The sequence below is a fragment of the Triturus cristatus genome, chromosome 10 (assembly GCF_964204655.1).
Source record: "Triturus cristatus chromosome 10, aTriCri1.1, whole genome shotgun sequence".
Taxonomy (NCBI): domain Eukaryota; kingdom Metazoa; phylum Chordata; class Amphibia; order Caudata; family Salamandridae; genus Triturus; species Triturus cristatus.
In genome coordinates this window covers 286,561,591-286,582,929 of record NC_140593.1, presented here as the reverse complement: position 1 = coordinate 286,582,929, position 21,339 = coordinate 286,561,591, and the positions used below count along the sequence as shown (strand labels likewise).

Sequence of the window (21,339 nt, the reverse complement as noted above, 5' to 3'; positions counted from 1 at the left end):
ACTACTGCCCCCAAAATGGTTGTGATTTTGTCTATCAGTCAGGGCTTGGCCGAAGAGTTTGAGGGGGCAACCTCCTCAACTTCAAATTGTGGAGCCCAGTTGAGGGCCACTCTTATTTTAGGGAAGATTTAGAGTGTCCCCAAGAATCTTAAACTGAAATTTAAAGGCTTCATTGAGACTATTTAATATTGCTTCCCAGTTTTCTCTCTGGGTCAGCCACAGCAAGGTTTGTCACTGTAGGGACATGGTAACATTACATTCCTACATGTCCCACTTTTAAATACTAGCGCCCCTATTTTCTAGGCTAAAAGGTCTGGTTTTTGTTTTTTGTTTTTTATTTAAAAGGACCTCTACATGTTTGATGAGTCGGAGCATATACCCTCCGCATTGGACTGCAGCACCTCGGTGTGCAGTCTTAAAAAGCAGCAATAGAGTTCAGCAAAAATGGGTATTTCCATGCAAAAGGGCATTTTCTCAGTCTGATTTAGTTAATTTTTTATATTGTGGCGGTCACTTAAATTGCTCCATATTCCTCCATAAGACAAAGTTAACATTTATGGTAGTATAGTCAGTTATCTCAAGTTTACTTCAGCTATGATTGGTGGCTTACTGTAGCAACTGTAGCCTTTCATGGCAGTATTTTTCTGAAAATGGCACACTGGGGGGGGGGGGGGGTTTGGAGGGAGAGGGAGAGAGAAAAAGCTATCTATATAGATATAGATATAGCTGTGATACTGTGCCTGGAGTGGTAATTGGCTTTTGTCATTTTACAGCTCGGCAAGGACAGCACTGTGCTAGTCCTATGCTTAAAGACTTTGCTGTATAAATGGCAAAAGACTTTGTCCTTTTCTATCTCGGCGTGGATGGCACTGTGCTAATCCTATGCTTAAAGATTTTGATAGAAAAACAGACATTTGAGGTGAGCAGATCTAGAGTGTCGCTGGTGTTGAGAGTGCTCCATACAGGAGCTGCTTTCCACCTAAACTTGAGAACTACCCAGAGTTCTCTGCTTCTTTTTTGCATATATATATATATATATATATATATATCCTACCTCAAAGTGCCCAAGCTTGTCCGGAGGCACACACCACTGCTGTAAACCACTGATACACACCAACGGTTTATTTAAAATACAGCAACCAGCAAGATCCGGGATTACAGTCTTTTTCGCCGACGCGTTTCGAGGATGTTACCTCTTCTTCATGGGCGACTGCTTTACAAAGTCAATTTTTGGAACAAACCAGCACACCATTTTGTAGAGTTCCTGCCCTTAGTGGGTGTTGCTTAGTGCACAGGAGGATGCTGGTACAAGTAGTTCCCTGAGTGGGGTTCCCATGACTTCTTTCGTAAGTATTCAATTACCCTGAATAGGGTTCCGAATGAAAGCGCTGGTTTTGTTCTGCCACAGCAGTGGCGCCGTGTAGGCAAGGATCATATATATATATATATATATATATATATATATATATATATATATATATATATATATATATATATACTGAAAAAACCATAGGTTTCACACATGTTATAGTTAGCGTAAATTTTACTGATAAAAAAACCAATGAAATTCCCCCGTTATAGTTAGTGCAGGCAACTATAACTCACGCGACCGCAATCTTCTGCTGATGCTAATACTGTATTTAGACACTTATTTGCCCAAAGACACATATGTCATCAGCAGAAGATTGCGGTCGCGTGAGTTATAGTTGCCTGCACTAACTAGAACGGGGGAATTTCATCGGTTTTTTATCAGTAAAATTTCCGCTAACTATAACATGTGTGAAACCTATGGTTTTTTCAGTGAATTTGTACGGTTTTTTTAAATGCTAAGTTACTTTACGCCATTCGTGGCGTGCGCGCCCACTTAACGCAGTTCGTTCCGTGCGCGCACAGTGAGCACGCGGTGCGCTTCGCGCACCGCGCGCCCACTTTACGCAGTTAGTGCCGTGCACGCACGGTGGGCACGTTACGCTAGATGGGCCATGTACGCACGATGCGCTTCGCGCACCGTGCGCACATGGAGGACATATGATGCACTTCGTTTTGAAAGGTAATATTTTAATTTTTCGTATATTTTATAAGCCATGCACAAATGGTGCCCTTTGGGCACCATTTGCACACGGGGTGGAGAGAGTCTGGATAATTTTTTTTTGTTTTTAATTTTTTACCGTACGCGTACGGTAAGCGTAATCGGCGAAATTACCGAAAAAATAAAAATTGCGTTTTTGGCATTGGGGGATCTTTGGGGACTCCCTCAACATGGCTATGTGTGTGGGAGCTGTCTAAACAGCCCCTTTACATGTTTTTGGGCTTTATATTTTAAAAATCCCTCTCAGTGCGAGAGAGAAAATGGCGGCCGCCGCTTCCTGGTTTCGGCCGATTCAAACGTTTACTAAGATCTAAGAGCCAATCAGAATCGCGCACGCCACCGTACGGTAAGCGTACCGTGAGCGCACCGTAAGCTGGCTCAGATATATATATATATTGATTTAAAGGCTATTTTCTCAGAATCTACTGAACAGATTTAAACCAAACCTACAAAAGGCACTTCCTTGACCTGAGGACTACCTCTCTGCCAAATTTCTAGTAATTCTGTTCAGCCGCTCGGGCTGTAGCCCTGTCTAAAGGTCCTATGGAAAAATGCATGGGAAAAACGTGTTTTGGGACCCCCCCTTTTATCTCAGCCCCCGCTTGACGAATCCCCCCCCGAGACTTTCAGGGTAGGAGCGGAGCGTAGCGCCCCACCTATTTTGAAAAATTCGCGAGGATTCGTCGACCGGCGCCAAAGTTATTCAAAATAGAATGTTGCGGATTTCCTATGGAAACGTGGTCCTAACTATAACTACCGGCGACCGCCAGTAGGTTATGTGTGTGTGTGTGTATATATATATATATATATATATATATATATATATATATATATATATATATAGCTCCAAAAGTTGTCCACCTTTAAGTAGCACTCGACCAGCAGCTTGGTTTGTGTAGGTAGGGACGGGGATCCGCTTGTAGGGTCCATACAGGACTTGATTGTGTGCTCTCCGCACTACACTTCCCACAATGCACAGTCTCATCTGAGCCTCCCATTGGTGGGTGTGTCATATGGAAAATGGTGAAGTGGGTCAGTGGTTGCGCACACCGCTTCCGTTAAAGCCTCTGAAGAGAAGCATATGGAGCTTCGAAACGCGTCAGGCAAATCCACTACGGAGCGGCTCCTACAAGCGGATCCCCGTCCCTACCTACACATAAACCAAGCTGCTGGCCGAGTGCTACTTGAAGGTGGACAACTTTTGGAGCAGTATATACTTTTTTTCTTTTCTTTTTTTACAAATACTTGGGCCATTTACGTAATTGAAAAAAACACCTATGCCAATGAGAATATGACATAACATTTTCTTGCTTCTGTAGTGTTTAAATGTGAATTCAGAATCGTATTTTCAGCTACTAAACTATGGAAGAATTACTACTTTTTAAGGAGAATTATCACAAACTGATTTGATCTTTTTGTGACTCCATCCTAAAATAATGTTGAGAGCTTTACTCTAACTGTGCATTTCTTATATGCAGTAGTAACTTTTCCATTTGGTTTTGAAGTCTAGCAACATGTATTGTACCAAGCTGATGTGTTTTCCTTTTTTCCAAAATAAAAACTGCTTGTGCTCGCTTTAATTAGCTAGGCCTTTATTGAATGTATTGGTGCTTTTAATGATGAATGTTGTGTAAGATGGATGCTTTATAAAAGGAGCGGGTGTACTTATAGTGGTTGTTCTTCATTCCTCCCTGTAGTATGGCGGTGCTCCGGGAGGACCTGCATACGGTCAACCTCAAGATCCCATGTATCAATATTTTGCTGCTGTCTCTGGTCAGGTGAGTTGAGCTTAAAATGTAGAAATACTTGTTTCTGTGGAAAAATTAGAACACGGTTCCGACTACTTTTTACATTGAAAATGTTTATCGCCACCACTGCCTTGTTCACCAAAATATTGTCTCTTTAGCAGTGATAGCGTACTCTTTGTCCCAGTTTTAAAATGAAATTCTCCTCCCAACATTTGTGATTCAGCCTCCCTTCCATAGACTATGTCAAATTTAATTTTCATGAAAGTCCCCTTTGCTTTACAGCTTCAGCAGGTTCTGGTGTTTTTGTGCTGGAAGCAAGGGCTTTTACCTACCAGTGCAGCTGGCAGTGTCTCCCGCAGGGCAATATTAGACCGCATAATTGTGCTGCTATTGTGCAAGATAGTTTATGCAGTTCATCCTTAAAAGCTTACCATAGTTACAGAAGACTCCTCCTCTGTTTTTTGCCTTACTGTATCCGGAGTGGGTAGGATAAGGCCATGGGTCAGCAAGTAGGGCAGTGTCGTTTTTGTGGTCTGCATTCTGTTCGGCAGTGGGGAACACTGTGGCAGTGGTCGGCGCAGTCTGAGCTTTGTCTATAGCGGTGTGTGTGTGGCCAAGTGAGCCGAGGGTGCTTCTCTCGGTCTTGGACGTGTTATGCCTCTAACCCCCGGCTAAGGAGAGCTGTTGGACCCCGTTTTTCTCTCTGTGCTGTCCTGGTGAATGCGTGGCACTCTGAGACGTAGGGCTTCTACCACACTCGCCATATCACGCACCACACTGTGCTTCTAGCTGACTGTTGGTAGGCTGGGGTGTATAATGACCTTTGAAAAGAAGGTTAACCTATAACCCTAGTCTGTTTATGAATGCACCCGTGACCCTGAAACGCCACCCCTCCGAATGACCTCTCTGGCTTTTCCGCCTTGAGTTAATTCAATGCATCTACTAATCTGCTGTGGATCAAAGACTGGTTAGTGAAGCAGTCTCCTGAGGATGGCTGTCACTTCTGGTGCTCCAGGGTCGGTGGTCAATCTTTTCCCGTGTGCAGTCTGAGGTCTTCAATGGGGGGCTTAATGCAATACAATGGGTCTTAAAAATGTATCGCAGCAACAGTGTTGAAACTTTCTGCTCCTATCTGATGGCGGCAGCATTAGTTGGCATAGACCCCCCCCCCCCCCCACCCCCACCTTCGCCCCCCAACATCCCATCTTCCAAGTAACCCTCCAGCCACCACCTTTTGGTTCAGAATGGGCAGCCGTCATAGGGACAAGTGCCTAACGAAGTACGACAATTTGTGTCACGCCAGTTTGTTGCCGTTCAGTTTGCTGTGGCTACACTCTGGGCAGTCCTCTTGTTTTTCAAGCTTCTGGTGCTCATAGGTGCTGCCATCTTACTTTTAGCAAGGGACTAAGGGGAGGACATGTTAGATGTGCATGGGGAAACTCAGGCGCCATCTTGATGAGTTTGCTTTGCACTTTAAATGTGATTGTGGGTTTCATGGTATTTAACACCAGACTACTACAGTACTAATATAAATAAATCAGTTGCGTTTGTTCCCGGTAAATATATGCTTCACTGAGTAGGGACCAGTTATTTTTGTTGATTTGCCAGACCTCGCCTCAGGCATTGTCAAGTTGGCATTTAAAGGACAAGCCTCATTGTGGCCGTATTCGTTCTCAGACTGGATCGTGCGAATTGCTAAAGATATGGAATGCATATCAGCTTATGGTGCTCTTCAATCTGATTGGTAGATGCATTCTAAATAGCACAACAGCTTGGAGGTAAGCAAATAGATGATAAAGGTGAAAAAGATCATTATGATTGGCAAAATGCAAATTTCTCCTAAACGGCATTGAAGTGTTTTTTTTCACCACTGTCCTTGTTGCCTTGTTACACACAAGGTCTGTTCATTGCATGTTTTTAAGGTGCTTCAATCGTTCAAAGTTTGTTACACGTAACCTTCAGCGGATTAGAGGTAAGCAAAATATGGTATAAGCGAATAAGCTAGTTTTGATGAGTACACACGCAACTTTGTACTGAACGGGATTGTTCATGAAATCTTTGGTTAATCAATTACAGTGAATACTTTACGTTTGGGGTCCTGGGTCCTGGGTCAGGCAGCCATTTAAAGGTTATCTGTGGCAGGGTACCAAGGTTCCTGAGGTACACCCTATTGTCACTAACATAAGGCTTTGTTGTTGCGCTAGGTTATGGAATGCTCCTTTTGTTTAAGGTTAAAAAGTTACTTGGTTATGGGGTCAAATCGGACAGTCCCCTCCAGAAAGCTAATCTGTTGGTAAGCTAACAAGGATTATAGAGTTGCTAGTAGACTTGGTCAAATTAGTCATGCTCACCACGACTATCACTTCACTCTTGGCTAGGTAGCAGACCTGTTACTAAAATCAGAGGCTTACTCCTTACCTGCAGGAAGCATAAGTGAGCTGCACTGTAGCCAGTTCAAGCGGCGGAGCGGACGTAATGATCCAATGCAGGGCGCGCGGTGTGTGTGGGACCTCCAGGGCAGGGGGCTCCGATCCTGTCCGGTCCACTTTGCATTTAATCCTCATGAGGTTGATTAAATGTAAGCCATAATTTGGACAACAGTAGATGATACCATAAACCTTCAAAGCTGGCATCAGTATCCCAGTTCACACTTTACAACTTTGCTTTCATTCTCAGCATTGTTACTGACCGCAAACCAGGCATTGCTCAGATTTCGCCGAATGAATTGGTATTCCAACAATGGACAACCTAATGCCTATAGACGTATTGTTCACGGAGTTCAAAGACCCAAGTCCTCAAGCACATGCAAATAAGATGAAGGTTGGCTTTAAAACAATCTAACCGATTGGAACCCTCATTTAACAAAATGGTTTGTTTGCTGATTCAGTCATGCATTTCGCCCTGCAGTGTTTTTATTTTTTTAAAGGTCTATGTTGTTGCCTGTGAGATGCACCAGAGTCATCCAAGTTCGAGCATCAAATAAGATATTCCACCAGTCATGTTTCTGCTGCTCTAGGGGTCATTGCTTCTTTCTTGAGCACTGGTTCAGTTGTTCAGGGGTGGCATTGATGATATATTGCTTTGGGATAATCTGATGTAGTTCTAGGTTTACAGTGAAGAGGTTACGTTGTGCTACCTTACACAGGAGAAGCTGAGGGATTTAGTCCTTAATTTGAACCAATTAATGCAGGTCGGGCCCAACAGCAAGCATTTTGTAGACCAGGACTTAATTTGCATCATCAGACTTTTATCCAGAACAGGAGAAAGGGGGTAGACTAAGGGTAAAGGAGGAAAAGAGATAATGAGACCAGACAAAGGAAGAACGTAGGCATGGAAAATAAACTGCATGGTTGATATCGGGAAACCGGAAGTCTATGGTGGTGGATGGAAGGGGCATGGAGTGGATTAAAGGCTGTACAGCCTTGGTAATAGGAAGGCTATGGAGAAAAATGTGGGCCCTTTTACAAAGTAGGCACTGGACTTAGAAAATCGTTGCTATTAGAGCAAGCTTTGACAAATTCAGTAAGTCTTGCTTATGTAATAGCTATTGGCTTTGCCAATGTGTTTTAGCCATGTTGTACACCAGCATGGCTGCTCTTCTGCATGGCTGAAATTTAGTGGCGTAGAGGAGTCGCGTGGAGTAGTGTGTTGTGGAGTGGCAGAGTGACCTGTATTGGAGTGGAGTTGCGTTCAGTGAAGTGGCAGAGTAGACTGGTGTAGAGTGCATTGGCTTAGTGTTGCAGAGTATAGTGGTGTAGAATGCCGTGGCATAGAATTCAGGGGCGTACAATGCAGCATTGTAGAGCAGTGGCGTAGAGTAGAGTAGCACGTAGTGCAGTGTTGCAAAGTAGAATATAGGGCCTTGGAGTTCAGTGGTGTAAAGTGGAATGAAGCAGATTGGAGTGAAGTGCATTGGCATAGTATGCAGTAGTGCAGAGTAGTGTCAGAGTACAGTGGCGTAGAGTGTATTGTTGTAGAGTGCAGTGGCATTGAGTACAGGAGTGCAGTCGTGTAGTTGCTGCGTATAGTGACGTAAAATGGACTGGAGTAGAGTATTGCAGAGTACAGTGACATAGTGCAGTGACACAGAGCAATGGCATAGAATTTATGGGCTTACAGTGCCGTATTGTAGAATGCAGTAACCTAGATTAGTGGTGCCGCATAGAGTGCAGCAGTGCAGGGTTCAGTGGCGCAGAGTAGATTGTTTTAGATTAGAGTGGCGCATACTGCAGTGGGATTGAGAACAGTGTTCTGGCATAGAGTACAGTGGTGCGGAGTGGTGTAAAGTGGAGTTGTACAGTGGCGCAGAGTGGTGTAGTGGAGTATGCATGGTAGCTCACTGCCATTCGACGACACATTTTCAATTGAAATGACCATTCCATTCGCACAGATAGTTTTACTAGTCAAACTATACAGCGCACAATGTATGGAAATGGCATCACCTAGTGTAGTAATTGACACACATCTTCTCACTTTGAAGTCCAAGAACCTAAATACCAAGATCCCGTGGAAGACCGCGCCTGGCATTTGACCTCTGTCTTTGAATGCTCAGTAAATGTGACAACATGAGAATAAGATTTTCAGGACTGCTTACAAAAAGGAGCACTCTTGGAAGAATACAAGGTGATTTGCTGTGAAAAAAGCTTTTACTCCTTGGGAGGGACACACTCACCCTGGACAACCTAAAACTAATAAAACCAGCAAAAGGAAAGCCATAAAAATGTGAGTTACAAACCACAAAGCCAATGGTGAGCAACCAGTAAAATGTGAATCGAGGGAAGCTTTTGGAATGTCTCCAAGATGACTTTGGTAAACCAGACAGCTGCTCTGTCTGGTAGACTTCAACCTAATAAAAGGACCATTGCACTGGTCTTGACAACCTCTTCCAGCACAGATCATATTGCTGGCCGATGTAGCAAACACTCCTCAAAGAAAAATAAATGTCTACTTTTCCATTTCAATGAAACGCAATTATCTGAAGTACCATCTCTGATGTGGGAAAGAGGACTCAAACAGTGAATTATATTATGGCATTAATTTTCCACCCACCCTGGTATGTAGGGGTTGGCTCAAATATGTCTGAGAGCCACCCAAAGAAGGTTTTGAGCCAATTGCGGATGACAATATGGCCATTGTAAAGACTATGTTCGATATGAATCCCATAGGAGTGTTAATATAATATAATTCGTCAACTAGAATGTGAACTGAAACATGCAAACAAAGTTTTCTAAGAAATATTTTGTTTCCAAAGATGATTATTGAATCTACGAAGCTTCTAGGTGTTGTAATCACAATTGTGTTCAAATTGGTCTTGCTATAATTGGTATGCCTGAACCCGAATCTCTGATGTTGGAGATCGGGTAATGCCAGTATCGTGGACTACTATATTTAATTTACATTGATTACTATGGAGTGCCCAAGAAATTGTGTGCCTAACAATTGCAGCAAATTACAAAGAATGTGAAAATTGTTCCAGCGTCAGTCATCTGATACAAGGAGTTACGGAGTGTGCAGAGTTTGTTGTAGTGAATTACAAAGCAGGGACAACTGAGTCTAAGATGCGTTAAACCCTGATTCTTATACAAGGGATGCTATTGCATCCTGTTAGTACTTTAATATATAGTTGCCTTGATGCTAACTTTTTGTTAGTTTCCAGTGACCAGCATTTACAAGTTAATTCTGTAGTAGATGGTATGTTAAGACTGGGATTGCAGAGGGCTATCATTGAAGCCTCTGGCAGGAATCTCCTGAGGCCAGTAACACTGGGATTGTATTGTATGTATGCTTGTCATGGATAGGCTGCCACTGCTGCTTTTAGGGAGGGCCTCCTGAGAGGTGCTATTTTAAATAGAAAGGTGACAATTTAACAGTTACAAATTGGGTATTTGAACCGGAAACTGAAAGGATCCTCTGGCAGGAATTGGGCAATGTCAGTAACAACAAAAATCATGTCTGCCAAAGTCTGACGTTGAAGGCCTGATGGTAATGCAGAATGGTTTTGTTGCAGTTGAATCAGTCATCGTTCTTTAGCTCACTTCGCCACCCCAGGTCAGACCCAGCCATATGCAAATCCGTCTTGACCCTGTGCCTCATGGGAATAGTCCAGCCCGAACTGCCAAGCCATGTCTTCCCTGGATTGGAGACAAGCATCCTGGGACCGGCTTCGGGGTTAACACCCCTCATCAGCCAGGCTAGCTTGAATCCAGTGGCAGAGTGAGGAAGGGACCCACCCACGTCTGGGCGTATACTTCCAACTTAGGGAGAACAAGGCAAACGCAAGGATTTGGGTAGCGCCATTGGTGCTGGAATTATATTTTAGATTCCAGTTGCTATGATTGAATCGTTAACGTTATTGTGCGCGGGCTTGGGTTACAGTAATTACAAATGATACAAACCATTCCTGTTTAGAATTGCATGTGAAGACCTGATTGTCAGAGGATGGTTGCTATCGTATGCTCCAGCAAGTATGTGGTAATGTCTTAATTTCCAAAACTGCATTGTGTTCCAAATTATGAGCATGGAATCTCCAAAATTATGTGCAAGGTTTTGTTTTATTGAAGTACCACAATTTAAACAAATTTGACCTTCAGTTTCCAAGACTCTCTCAGACTGGACCCTTACATTAATTACCTTAAAAGTTCTGTGTAACGGGTGTGATCATTTCTTGTTTTGTTGACATTCAGAGGCGTCTGTCATGTGGATGATCAGGGACTTCTTTGTGACCCAGGACAGGGCCCGACTCAAAGTAAAAAGAATTAACCCCAGGTTCTCTATCATTGAGCTCTCCTTGGTGAGAACCCCAGGATACATTGTGCCATGCTGGCACCTTAAGTGCACCAGCTGATACCGGGGATGGCATAAATCAGAGACACTTGTAATCCACTGGGGGAATGACTTTACATTCTATCGGAGTGGTCCCATAGAGCATACAATGTAGGGAGTCAAACCAACCCAACTACTCAGTTGGGGAACTTTAAACTAATCTTGTAAAATATTATCCCACACATGAAATGTTGGGGACTGGATCACGTTGAGCTGCCGTGGAAGAGGGTTCACCTTAGCATGCATAAGGTTATGAAGCTGTCTGGGGTTTGGCTTCATTAGACAGTGTGTGTCTCCTGAGTAGACCGCCTAGTAAGAACTGGATAACGGATGTGGTGCATGTGTTTCAAATTGGAATTACCATTTTCCTGCTTACTAAGCATGAGGCCAAAGAGGGGTGGCATGTACTTTCATATGGTGGAGCTAGCACGAGTGGTGATTTTTGCGGGGGGGGGGGGGGGGAGGGGGGTTGTCAAGCATCTCACAAGGTGCCATCCCCAAGGCTTGGTGTTAAACGGCGATCCTAAAGCTTTACACCGTTGCAAAGACTCCATATGGTAAATCTTGGAGCCTAAAGGAAATTCCTCCAGTCACGGAGTCGTTACGGTAGGCCCGGAGATGATGCAACTACAAGCCTTAATCCCTCATGGGAGGGTGAAATCCTTACTAACTGCTGAGGCTAGCCAGGGTCTTGATCTGACTTGAGGAGCATGACACCAAGAAAAGAATAGAAAGGCAACTCCTGATACGGTAAGGGGCTCTAAAGAATTGAAGTGCATTGATGTTGACGCTAAAGGACAGCTTCAGCTTTCTCATGATGATGTTGAGGGAACTCGCCGCTGACCCTTGGATCCCCAGTAAGCTAACCTGTGTAAGCAAACTTTCAACAGTTTTATCCACAGAAAGGTGCCAGTCTCATTTATTGTTTTTATTTATGGCATTTGTGGGATCATCTGTGTACTCGCGTCCTCCAAGGTCTGAGTTGCAATGCTATGCTTGCTGAATGTAATCGCTGATATAATGCATTGCAACTTGAAACCCTTCTTTGGAGCTTTGCATACAAAATGGATGGGATACCTTGTACTTTGGGAAGGCTTGCTTTCAGTCTGTAATCGCCTTTTTATTGCCTTTTCAGGATGGACAAATAGATGCGGATGAGCTGCAAAGGTGCCTGACTCAGTCCGGCATTTCTGGTTCCTACAAACGTGAGTGCAAATGTATTCTGCGCGCCCTTTCTTCATGTCCATGCGTGCTGCAGCTTTAAATGAATAGATTTTCATTTTTCTTGTGGAATTGGTATTGCTTCATCAGATAAACGCAGCGTGTGTTTTGTTCCTCCTTAAACCTTTGTGCATGTGATTTTTAGCTTAACCCTAGAGTCTTGTTGTTCGTGAACAGGAACTGGTTTTTCCTGTTGCTCGAATACATTAGTGAAATCTGAGCGTGGAGTTACGTACTGCGGAAGCATTCCAGGAACACCGCGGTTCCTCTGGGAGTGAATGTGCACTGTACTTGGAGGCTTGTCGGCAAATGGTTTACAACCCCTGGGCGAGGCAGCCCATTAGACATGACTGAAAGAACCCTTCAAGAACCGTTTCGGCGTGGGCGTGCGTCGTGTTCCTTTGTGTGTCTTGCTCTTAGCATCTCGCAGCTAACTGCTGTGAAGTTGTTGCTTGGGAGAAAAAACGAGCGAGCAAAGGTCATGACTACGTTCTTTTCTCAAGGCTAAGAGCTTTCTGTACCATAAACGCTATCAGTTGCCATGCCTTATTAACGAGAGATTGCAGGCGGATTACTGCTGTGTGCCAAGTCGACTGTCTTGCCCTGGAGTACAGGAGTGCAGCTCTTTGGCAGAGTTGTTCAGACTTTCGCCTTGCTGGACTTTATAATCGGCCTCTCCCTGCCTCTGTGTGAGGCGCGCGCGCTCACACACCCTCTCCCCGCCTTCATGCCATGCGAGCGAGCATAAACCTGGCCAAAACTTGCTATATACTAAAACACTTACTGCCCCATTAATTACTACATTGCACAGAAGCAGGTCCATTATTAATGCCTAATCGCCGATGTAGCTTGAGAAATCACGACATGCCGCCTCACAGGTGCGGCGTTGCAATCACTCTACAGGGGATTACTAGCGTTCCTATGGAGAAAAAAAAACGTCTAATCATTGCTCATGTGCACAATGTAAATGCTAGGTTACCCTTATTGGGGAAGCCAACGATGGCCCTTTCCAGGGTTATGCCCCACGAAATGATGAAGGCGTATTGCAATTAGTGTGTGTGTGTATATATAGTTGGTGTGAGATAGACTCAGAGGAGTATGAACACTCAACATCTTATGCAGACGACACTCAAATTGTGGTGTCTCTGCTACCAGGATTTGAAAAACGAAGGGTACCCCTGACGTTAATTCCTAAATGTACTCCTGACGTAAATTCCTAAATCAGGGTGCATCCATCAATTTAAATCAAAACAATTTAGGAACATGAAAAATAATGTTGTGGACCTGAGAAGCATACACCATATTTGGTACATACACCTTTGTTTACAAAAATATATATTTTTTAGTTTTATATAATCATATTTCCATACGTTTAAAAAAAAAAAAACACAAACCTAGAAAAATATACTAGAGGAAATGATGGCCTCTACATTTGAAAGTGCATAATATTTACACATTTAAATGCAAAGATGGTTCTAGGCAAAGAATACAAGAATATCTATTGTATCTCAAATTCATTAAACATTTATCAAAATATTGTGTATATTGTTATTCGATGTTATAAAAAGACTAATTCGTTTTAGGCATGGCTCTGGAAATGTTTGATCCTACGCATATTTCGGCTTCAAGCCTTCATCCAGACGCCATGTATATATATCTTATGAAACCTCTTATCTATTGGGCGTTTTAACCTCTGAAGAACTTCGAATTCGGTAAAGATCTAGTATATGAAGTTCTTAATCTAATATTTAGTCCAAAAGGCGTAATTGATATGCTGTCCTGTGTTAAAAAATGGATCTGTTACTTCCTGTCTGTGTATTTAATCAGCAGCTCGCAATACGTCTCCCGCTATGAGAATATAACGAGAGAATGTAATGTTTATTCCAAGGGCTGTATAAATGGCCTCCGTTACGTAAAAAGCAGCAAACTGCTCTGTATACGGGTCGTATTGTGCGAAAATTGACAACAGAGGAGATTCAGACTTGCAGGGACTGAAGAGTTTGCTTTCGATTATCGTCTGATAGTGGGAGCGTCTCGCCTAGTGGACGCCATCAGCAAACAAACAAGCTTTCTGCTACCAGGGCAAGAGATGGCGTACAGCAAAACGACTTCACGTTTGCATGGAAGCAGTGGGTAAATGGATGTCCCAATACTGTTTAAAACTCCACTCTGGTAAAACGGAAGTCATTCTGTTTGGTAATGACCCCAAGTTCTGGACCCTTAGTTGGTGGCCAGACTCTTTGGGCTTGCTTCCGACCCCACTAGGAAGTCAAAAACCCAAGAGTCCTGATTGACGACAAACTCAATTTTGAGGACCAAGTTAATTCAGTTGTCTCGGCTACCACATTTGCTCTTAGAACTTGCAAGAAAATCTTACAGTTTTTACCTAAGGAAAATCAACGTACAGTAGTCACTGCATTAACTATGTTGAGGCTGGACTATTGTAACAGCCTTTACCTTAATATTCAGGAGAGGTTACTGCATAGACTCCAACTCCTACAGAACTCGGCCGCTAGACTGCTCACAGGGACAGCTAAATTTGCCTCTGTCTCCGGAGACATCAGAAGACTTCACTGGCTACCTGTTAAACGGGTGCAGTTTAAATCACTCTGTACTGTTTATAAAGCCCTTCAGGGTATCGTTCCAGATCATCTTAAGCAGCAGTTTCACTGATATGTCCCCAATAGACCACTTCGCTCTCAGGGACTGTTGCCAATTTTGCTCCCAATCTCTAAAAAAGCCAGCTGGGGAGGTAGGAATTTTTTGGCAGGGGCAGCCAAGGCATGGAATGCCCTCCCATTCCATCTCAGAAATTGCACTGATCTACTGGTATTCAGGAAAACCTTAAAAACCTGGCTATTAGGCGTTTAATCCTGGCCTCATATGTAGGTCTCATAGGGAGGTGTGTAGACAGTGCCAGGACACCTTCGGGTAACAGTTTGCGCTTTAAAAATACTAATAACATAACACATCTGAGTAAATTTCAGAGAGGCCCCTGTCCACTCTGCTACAAGAAATGCAGGTGTTGCGCTCCAGGGCTGCTATCGAGATGGTTGTTAAACTCACTAGTTCTTGTTCTGAAGTAGGATGGTGGTCTCGGGCCTATTTTGGACCTTCACCTCTACATGCCTTCCTGCAGAGAGATAAATTCAAGCTGCTCATGCTAGCCCAGGTCTTGTGCAATCCTGTGCGACAGGGTCGTATACTTGATGAACAATGTGTATTTTTATATACCTGTCCTGCAATTCCACTGATGTTTATCGGAGGTTCAAGTTAGGCTGGGAACACTTTCAGTTTGCAGTACTCCCCTTCAACCTGACCGTCACCGTTTTGGGTGTTCATGAAAGGGATGGCAGTGGTTGCTGCTCATCTTCAGGTTTCAGGGCATACCAGTCTTCCCTGCGCCACTTCCAGATGACACTGAATCTCCTGATATAATTTTGCTTCACTATCAATAAGTCCAAGCACACCTGACTTCTTCGCAAAGGCTTACTTTCATTATTGCTATCCAGGACACCGTGTAGTTTAGGGCCTTCTTCCCACAGCAAAAAGTCCAGGGCATTTGAGCTATGGTCCAGATTTCTCAGTCTTGGAGCATAATGAGAGCAAGTCTGATGCTTCTTGGCCTTCTGCTACGCCTGGTGGCACATGCAGATTCTGCAATCGAATCTGAAGTTTGTGGGCCAAGCATCAAGGAAATGGCACGTTTCCAGATCTTGGCGGTGACAGCTCATAATCTGCAGTGGTGGCTGCTCAAACTCAGTTGATCCCCCCCCCCCCCCTCCTTTCCCCACCCAGAGCTGATGGGTTGACAGATTGTCCCTTCTGAGCTGTGGAGATTTGAGAAGTTCAGGGTCAGACAGAAGCCTTACTCCACATCAGTCTGGAGTTGCAGGCCATTCTGGCTCTGAAGTCCTTCCCAACATCAATCGGAGGAGGGTGGGGGGGGGGGAGGGGAAGGGTGGTGTATGTTCTCACAGACAACACCACCTCTATGTGGTACTGAAATGGACCGGGCAGAGTAGGCTCCAGGGTCCTGTGCAAGGAGGCTTTGCACCTCTGGGTTTAGTCGGAGCACGAGGGCTATCCCTGATCGCTAGCCACCTGGAAGGGTCCCTGAATGCCAGAGTGAATGAGTTGCGATGGTAGTGTCTGGAAGATCACAAGTGGCATCTACATGGCATCTACATGGCTACATCCTTTTGGCACCATCAAATGCACATTGTTGAGTTTTAGTGTTGGAGTTTCCACAAGAACACTCGCGAGGAGATGCATTCCAGCTGGAATGGAACATTGCATTCACATATGCCTTCCCATCCTGACCTTTCCCGCCCAGAGTTCTGAAAAATGTCAAGAATGACCAGGCCCAAACCATCCTTGTGACACTGCATTGGGTCTGGAGAGTGTGGTACCCTGAACTTCTGGGCATGAGCATCGGTTTTCAGATCAGGCTACTATGCAAGGATCTTCTGTTGCAGCAATCTAGCTGCTGGAAGCAAGCCAAAATGTTGCCCTAGTTAAACCCTCAGCGGATCCTGGAGTACAGTCGAATTGTAAATGTAGATGTACTTGTATAGCGCACGACTACCCGGAGGCAACTTGCCGCTTGTATGAATACCGCTGAGGAACCCTTCCTGGCCTTTCCCTGTGAAGTGTCCACTCCTGGGCACCTCCAAGGTGACGCCAGGCATCCTAGCGTTGTTGGGGTCGTTGTGGAGATTAAGCAAGCTATTGCCCAAAGTTGCAGAGTGGGACCCATGGTTAAGATAGGCACTGAAGCGAGAATTATCAGGTCCGAGGAAATTGAGCCCAAGACCCGCCGAGGCGGGAATTGAACCCTGGTCCCGGGCCAGACTTCTGCATCAGGGTCTGCCGCTCTAACCATTGAGCCACACTTTCTCTATCCTTGCTCTCAGCTTTCTCTAAGAAATTGGAGAAGCACGTGAATCATCAGCTCTCCCCATATCTGGAATCCAATAACCTGCTCCACTCTAGCGAGTCTCAGTTCAGGCCCCACTTTAGCACTGAAATAGCACTCTTGGAGGTCTGTAAATACATTAAAGGCATTCTAGATGAAAGGGGGCAGGGGCCTATGCAGATTATGCTGGCTCTATCAGCGGCCTTTGATACAGTCCCCCATTTCAGCCTCCTGGGGAGTCTGCAATCGATTGAAATAATGGGTCAGGCCCCGAACTGGCTCTGTTCCTTTCTGGAAGGAAGAAGTCAACCGGTATGTATCCCTCCTTTCTCCTCAGAGCCACGTGATTTGACCGTAGGAGTGCCCCAGGACCTTGCTTTGACCCTTACATTATTTAATGGATACCTCACTCCTCTTGCTCAATTTGCTGCTGGGCCCTAAAGTCATATCTTACGCTGATGATTCTCTGATACCGTTCTCATGTGGCAAGTGAGAAGCGCTTTCACAGATTCTGATTTAAACTTGTCTAATGGCTGTTTTTATTGGATGGAAAAACACCAGCTTAAATGTAATGCCAAACAGACAGAGGTTCTTTTCTTTGGCAATAGCTGTTCAGATAGCTGGCAGGCTTTCTGTGCTGAAATGCTCCATCTGCGGGCCTTCAGGAAGGCATTAAGAACCTAGGAGTTAAATTTGATGACTGCCTGTCATTTAAGCCTCAAATTAAATCCATGGTGGGCACCTATTTCTGTGTGTTGCGATTGTAGAAAAGGCTTCTACATTTGCTGTCTTTTCTAAAAACAGTCATCCAGGTCCTGATCACGTCAAGGCTGGATTCTGGCATTGCGCTATATCTGGGCTTGCCAGAGTACCTGATGGAGAAACTGTAGGTGGTCCAAAATGCTTAAGCCTGTTTCATCCTGAAATTGCCGGTAAGAGTGCATATATCACCTCATCTGCACACTCCTCACTGGTTTCCAATTAGGAAGAGGATTAGGTTCAATGCTCTAGTTAGTGCATGTAATTTGACCAATAACCCACCCACCGTTTGTGATGCCATAGTGAGACCTTAACTTGGCCGTGACATTTCTCATGTGTATACTTTTTGAGTCACTACATAGTTGCTCTCTGTGTCTCCAGACATTGAAGACTGTCTTCCTCATCGTGATCATGTTTGCTCATCATGTAAGTGAACTGCAGGCACTTTCAGTGCCACCACCATATGCCAACTTATATCCTGACAAGTTGGTTCTGAGGACTTGATTGGTATTTTTGCCAAAAGTCAGGACTCGCGCTTCGCACTCCATCGCATTCTTTGCTCCCCCTGGCCCCTCGAAAGAGGCGGAGAGGCTCAAATAGGGATTTGAGCTTTTACATTGATCATTCCAAGGAACACCCTGTGGACTGCCATCTTTGTGTGGTTCTCTGGAGTGAACAAATGGAAGGCCGTGCAGAAAAAAGACTTTAGGTGGATGGTACTCTGCATCAAGATCTGCCTCGGAGCTGAAGACACAAAAGAAGGCGGTCGACGCCGACAAATGTCATGGGGGCGTCGAGCCGAGGGCGACACCGAAGATCAAGGTCAAGGTTGCCGACCCGAAACTATCGGCGCCGAGGATCGTCCACTCCAAGATGGAGATTGACCCTCAAGAGCCAACCCATTCCCGTCTAGTCCAGAAGACTACGTCGGGGACAGGGTTTGATGCCACAACTAAGAAGGCGTCGAGAGACCGTGTCCAATCCACACCCTCTCCCTTTGTAAAGCAGAAGGTGTCGGAGTCGTTAGCACGCATCCACGACAAAGCTTCCATGCCGGGCGCAACCATAGCCCCCCAGCCGAAGACTGTCAGCACGGTGCACATCGCGTCGACGCACATAAAGTTCGGGCTCCCGCCAGCGGTGCGACCGAAGATGTTCGCCAAGAAAGGTCTCACCCTGCAAGACGGTGTCGACCCGAAAACAAATGTCAATGCACCGACGGAAATTCAAATGGGACTGAAAACTGTGGCAGTACCTCACGAACATGAGGGTCCGAAACAATTCATCAACGCCAACACTGGTAGACTTTCCATTTACAAGAGGAAAATAGTACCAGAGACACCAATGGAGCCATACAAGATTCCATTAAAGAGTAAAAAAGCCACGTCACCAATTCTGGTGGAACATATTCAATATTGTGCCCCAGAACCTCAGTCATTCTCACCAACACACTCTGATATGGATGTTGGAGATACTGGTGATAGGGAGGACACTTATCCTGTGGACACTGACCCTGAAGATCAAACCCAACCTTGGGTGGACAATACTGGTGCAGGGGACAATACTGCTCCAGACACACAGGCATCTTTGGTGAAAACATCTCCTACAGAGGATACTGCTGCTTTTAATACATTAATTGAAAGAGCTGCTAACAATCATGACGTACAGCTCCACACTGATCCTATTGACGACGACTTTCTAATGGATACATTCTCTACATCAGAAAGATCTGTTAAAACTCTGCCTATGCTAAAGGGGGTCCTCAAACAAGCCAATGACATTTTTAAGGAGACCACAAGGGCTAGGGTTCTCAACCCTCGAATTGAGAAGAAATATAGGCCAGCTCCTGTGGACCCTGCCTATACAAGAGGACAGTTGCCTTTGGAGTCATTGGTGGTTTCCAATGCTCGGAAGAGAGCCAACTCACAGACAACGGGTGATGCTCCTCCAAAGAGTCTAAGGTCTTGGAGACATCTGGAAAGAGGGTTGCTGCCCAGGCAGCTAACATCTGGAGAATTGCTAACACTCAGGCACTTCTGGCTCGATATGACAGGGCGCATTATGATACCCTAGAAACACTACTACAGCACCTCCCAGATCGTGAGCAGAAGCTTATTAGCAACACTTCCATTAAGTGTGCTCTTGACGCAGCTGACACTGCAGCTAGGGCCATCAACACCAGCGTCATGCTACGAAGGCATGCTTGGTTGAGAATCTCAGGATTCAAACCTGAAATACAAACCACTATCCTCAATCAACCTGTCAACCCTGACTCCCTCTTTGGCCCCGAGGTTGACACCACCTTGGAAAAACTCAAAAAAGATACGGAGACTGCAAAGTCTATGGGAGCTCTGCAATCACAGCAGTTTAGGAGTGGGTCTTTTCGTCGCTCTAGCACCAGAGGACCATCTAAGAACCAGAACTCCCAACAGTCGCAGTACACTAAAGGAGGTACACAGACCACCTATAATAAAAATAATAGAGGTGGATACCGTGGAAACAACGTCCAGGGCAGAGGCCGCGGAAACAGCTCCAGGTCCTCTGCCACCAACAAACAGTAACGTCTTGTCACTGCCCCCCGACCACGTAACACCTGTCGGGGGGGAAGACTCCAAAAGTTCCTGCCGGTCTGGGAATCCATCACTACAGACAGGTGGGTGAGAGATATTATCCAGTACGGTTATTGTCTGTAGTTCACGTCCACTCCACCCAACATACCACCAAGACACCATCATATGTCCGCAGAGCACTTGCACTTATTCCAACAGGAAGTTCTCAGTCTGCTCCAAAAAGGAGCCATAGAACTCGTGCCTGCGAAAGACCACGGATCGGGGGTATACTCACTGTATTTCCTAATCCCCAAAAAGGATGGGTCTCTCAGACCCATACTGGATTTAAGACCTCTAAACCAGTATATTCTGTCAGAGCATTTCCACATGCTCACTCTGCAACAAGTGCTGCCGTTGCTCAGTCAGGGAGACTTTCTCGCAACACTAGATCTCAAGGATGCGTATTTCCATCTACCCATACACCCATCACACAGAAAATATCTCCGGTTCACTGTTCTAAATCAACATTACCAGTTCAAGGTCCTCCCTTTCGGAGTAACAACGGCACCCAGAGTGTTCACCAAGTGCCTAGCGACAGTAGCGGCACACTTAAGGAGACCGCACATACATGTCTATCCGTATCTGGACGACTGGCTTATCCAGGGAAAGTCAGCCCAGCAGTGTGCCCACCACATGTCCCGCACTATTCACCTTCTTCACAGCCTGGGATTCTCACTGAATTATCCAAAGTCCCACCTTCAACCCTCCCACGTACAGCAGTACCTAGGCGCGACCATAAACACTCTGGCAGCCACAGCACAGCCCAATTCAGTGAGGATCAACAGCATGCAGTTGCTCATAGACCAGTTCAAACCTCAACACTCACTACAGGCACGAGTTTTTATGCAGTTGATAGGCATGATGGCCTCCTGCATATTCCTAGTCCCGCACGCGAGATTACATATGCGCCCGCTTCAGGAGTGCTTAGCACGTCAGTGGAATCGGGCCCACGGACAGTTGAAAGACCTAGTGTTGGTGATCGGTCGGGCATACAACTCTCTGCATTGGTGGTCTCCACAAAACCTTTGCAAGGGCCGACCGTTCCAGGTGCCTGTTCCACAAATCATACTGACGGCAGACGCGTCTCTCCAGGGATGGGGAGCTCATGTACTCCATTACACAGTGCAAGGGCTATGGACTACGCAACAGAGGAGGATGCACATCAACCTTTTG

The 21,339-nt window shown here is 45.2% G+C and overlaps 1 protein-coding gene across 2 annotated transcripts in view; it reads left to right on the top strand.

The window, feature by feature from the left end:
• SRI (sorcin) overlaps positions 1-21,339 on the top strand; it is a 92,792-nt gene that overhangs the window by 46,997 nt on the left and 24,456 nt on the right. For both annotated transcript variants that reach the window (XM_085631173.1, XM_085631172.1), the window contains exons 2-3: positions 3,787-3,867; positions 11,795-11,864. In XM_085631173.1, coding sequence (XP_085487299.1) covers positions 3,787-3,867; positions 11,795-11,864 — 151 coding nt within the window. The remainder of the gene's footprint in view (positions 1-3,786; positions 3,868-11,794; positions 11,865-21,339) is intronic.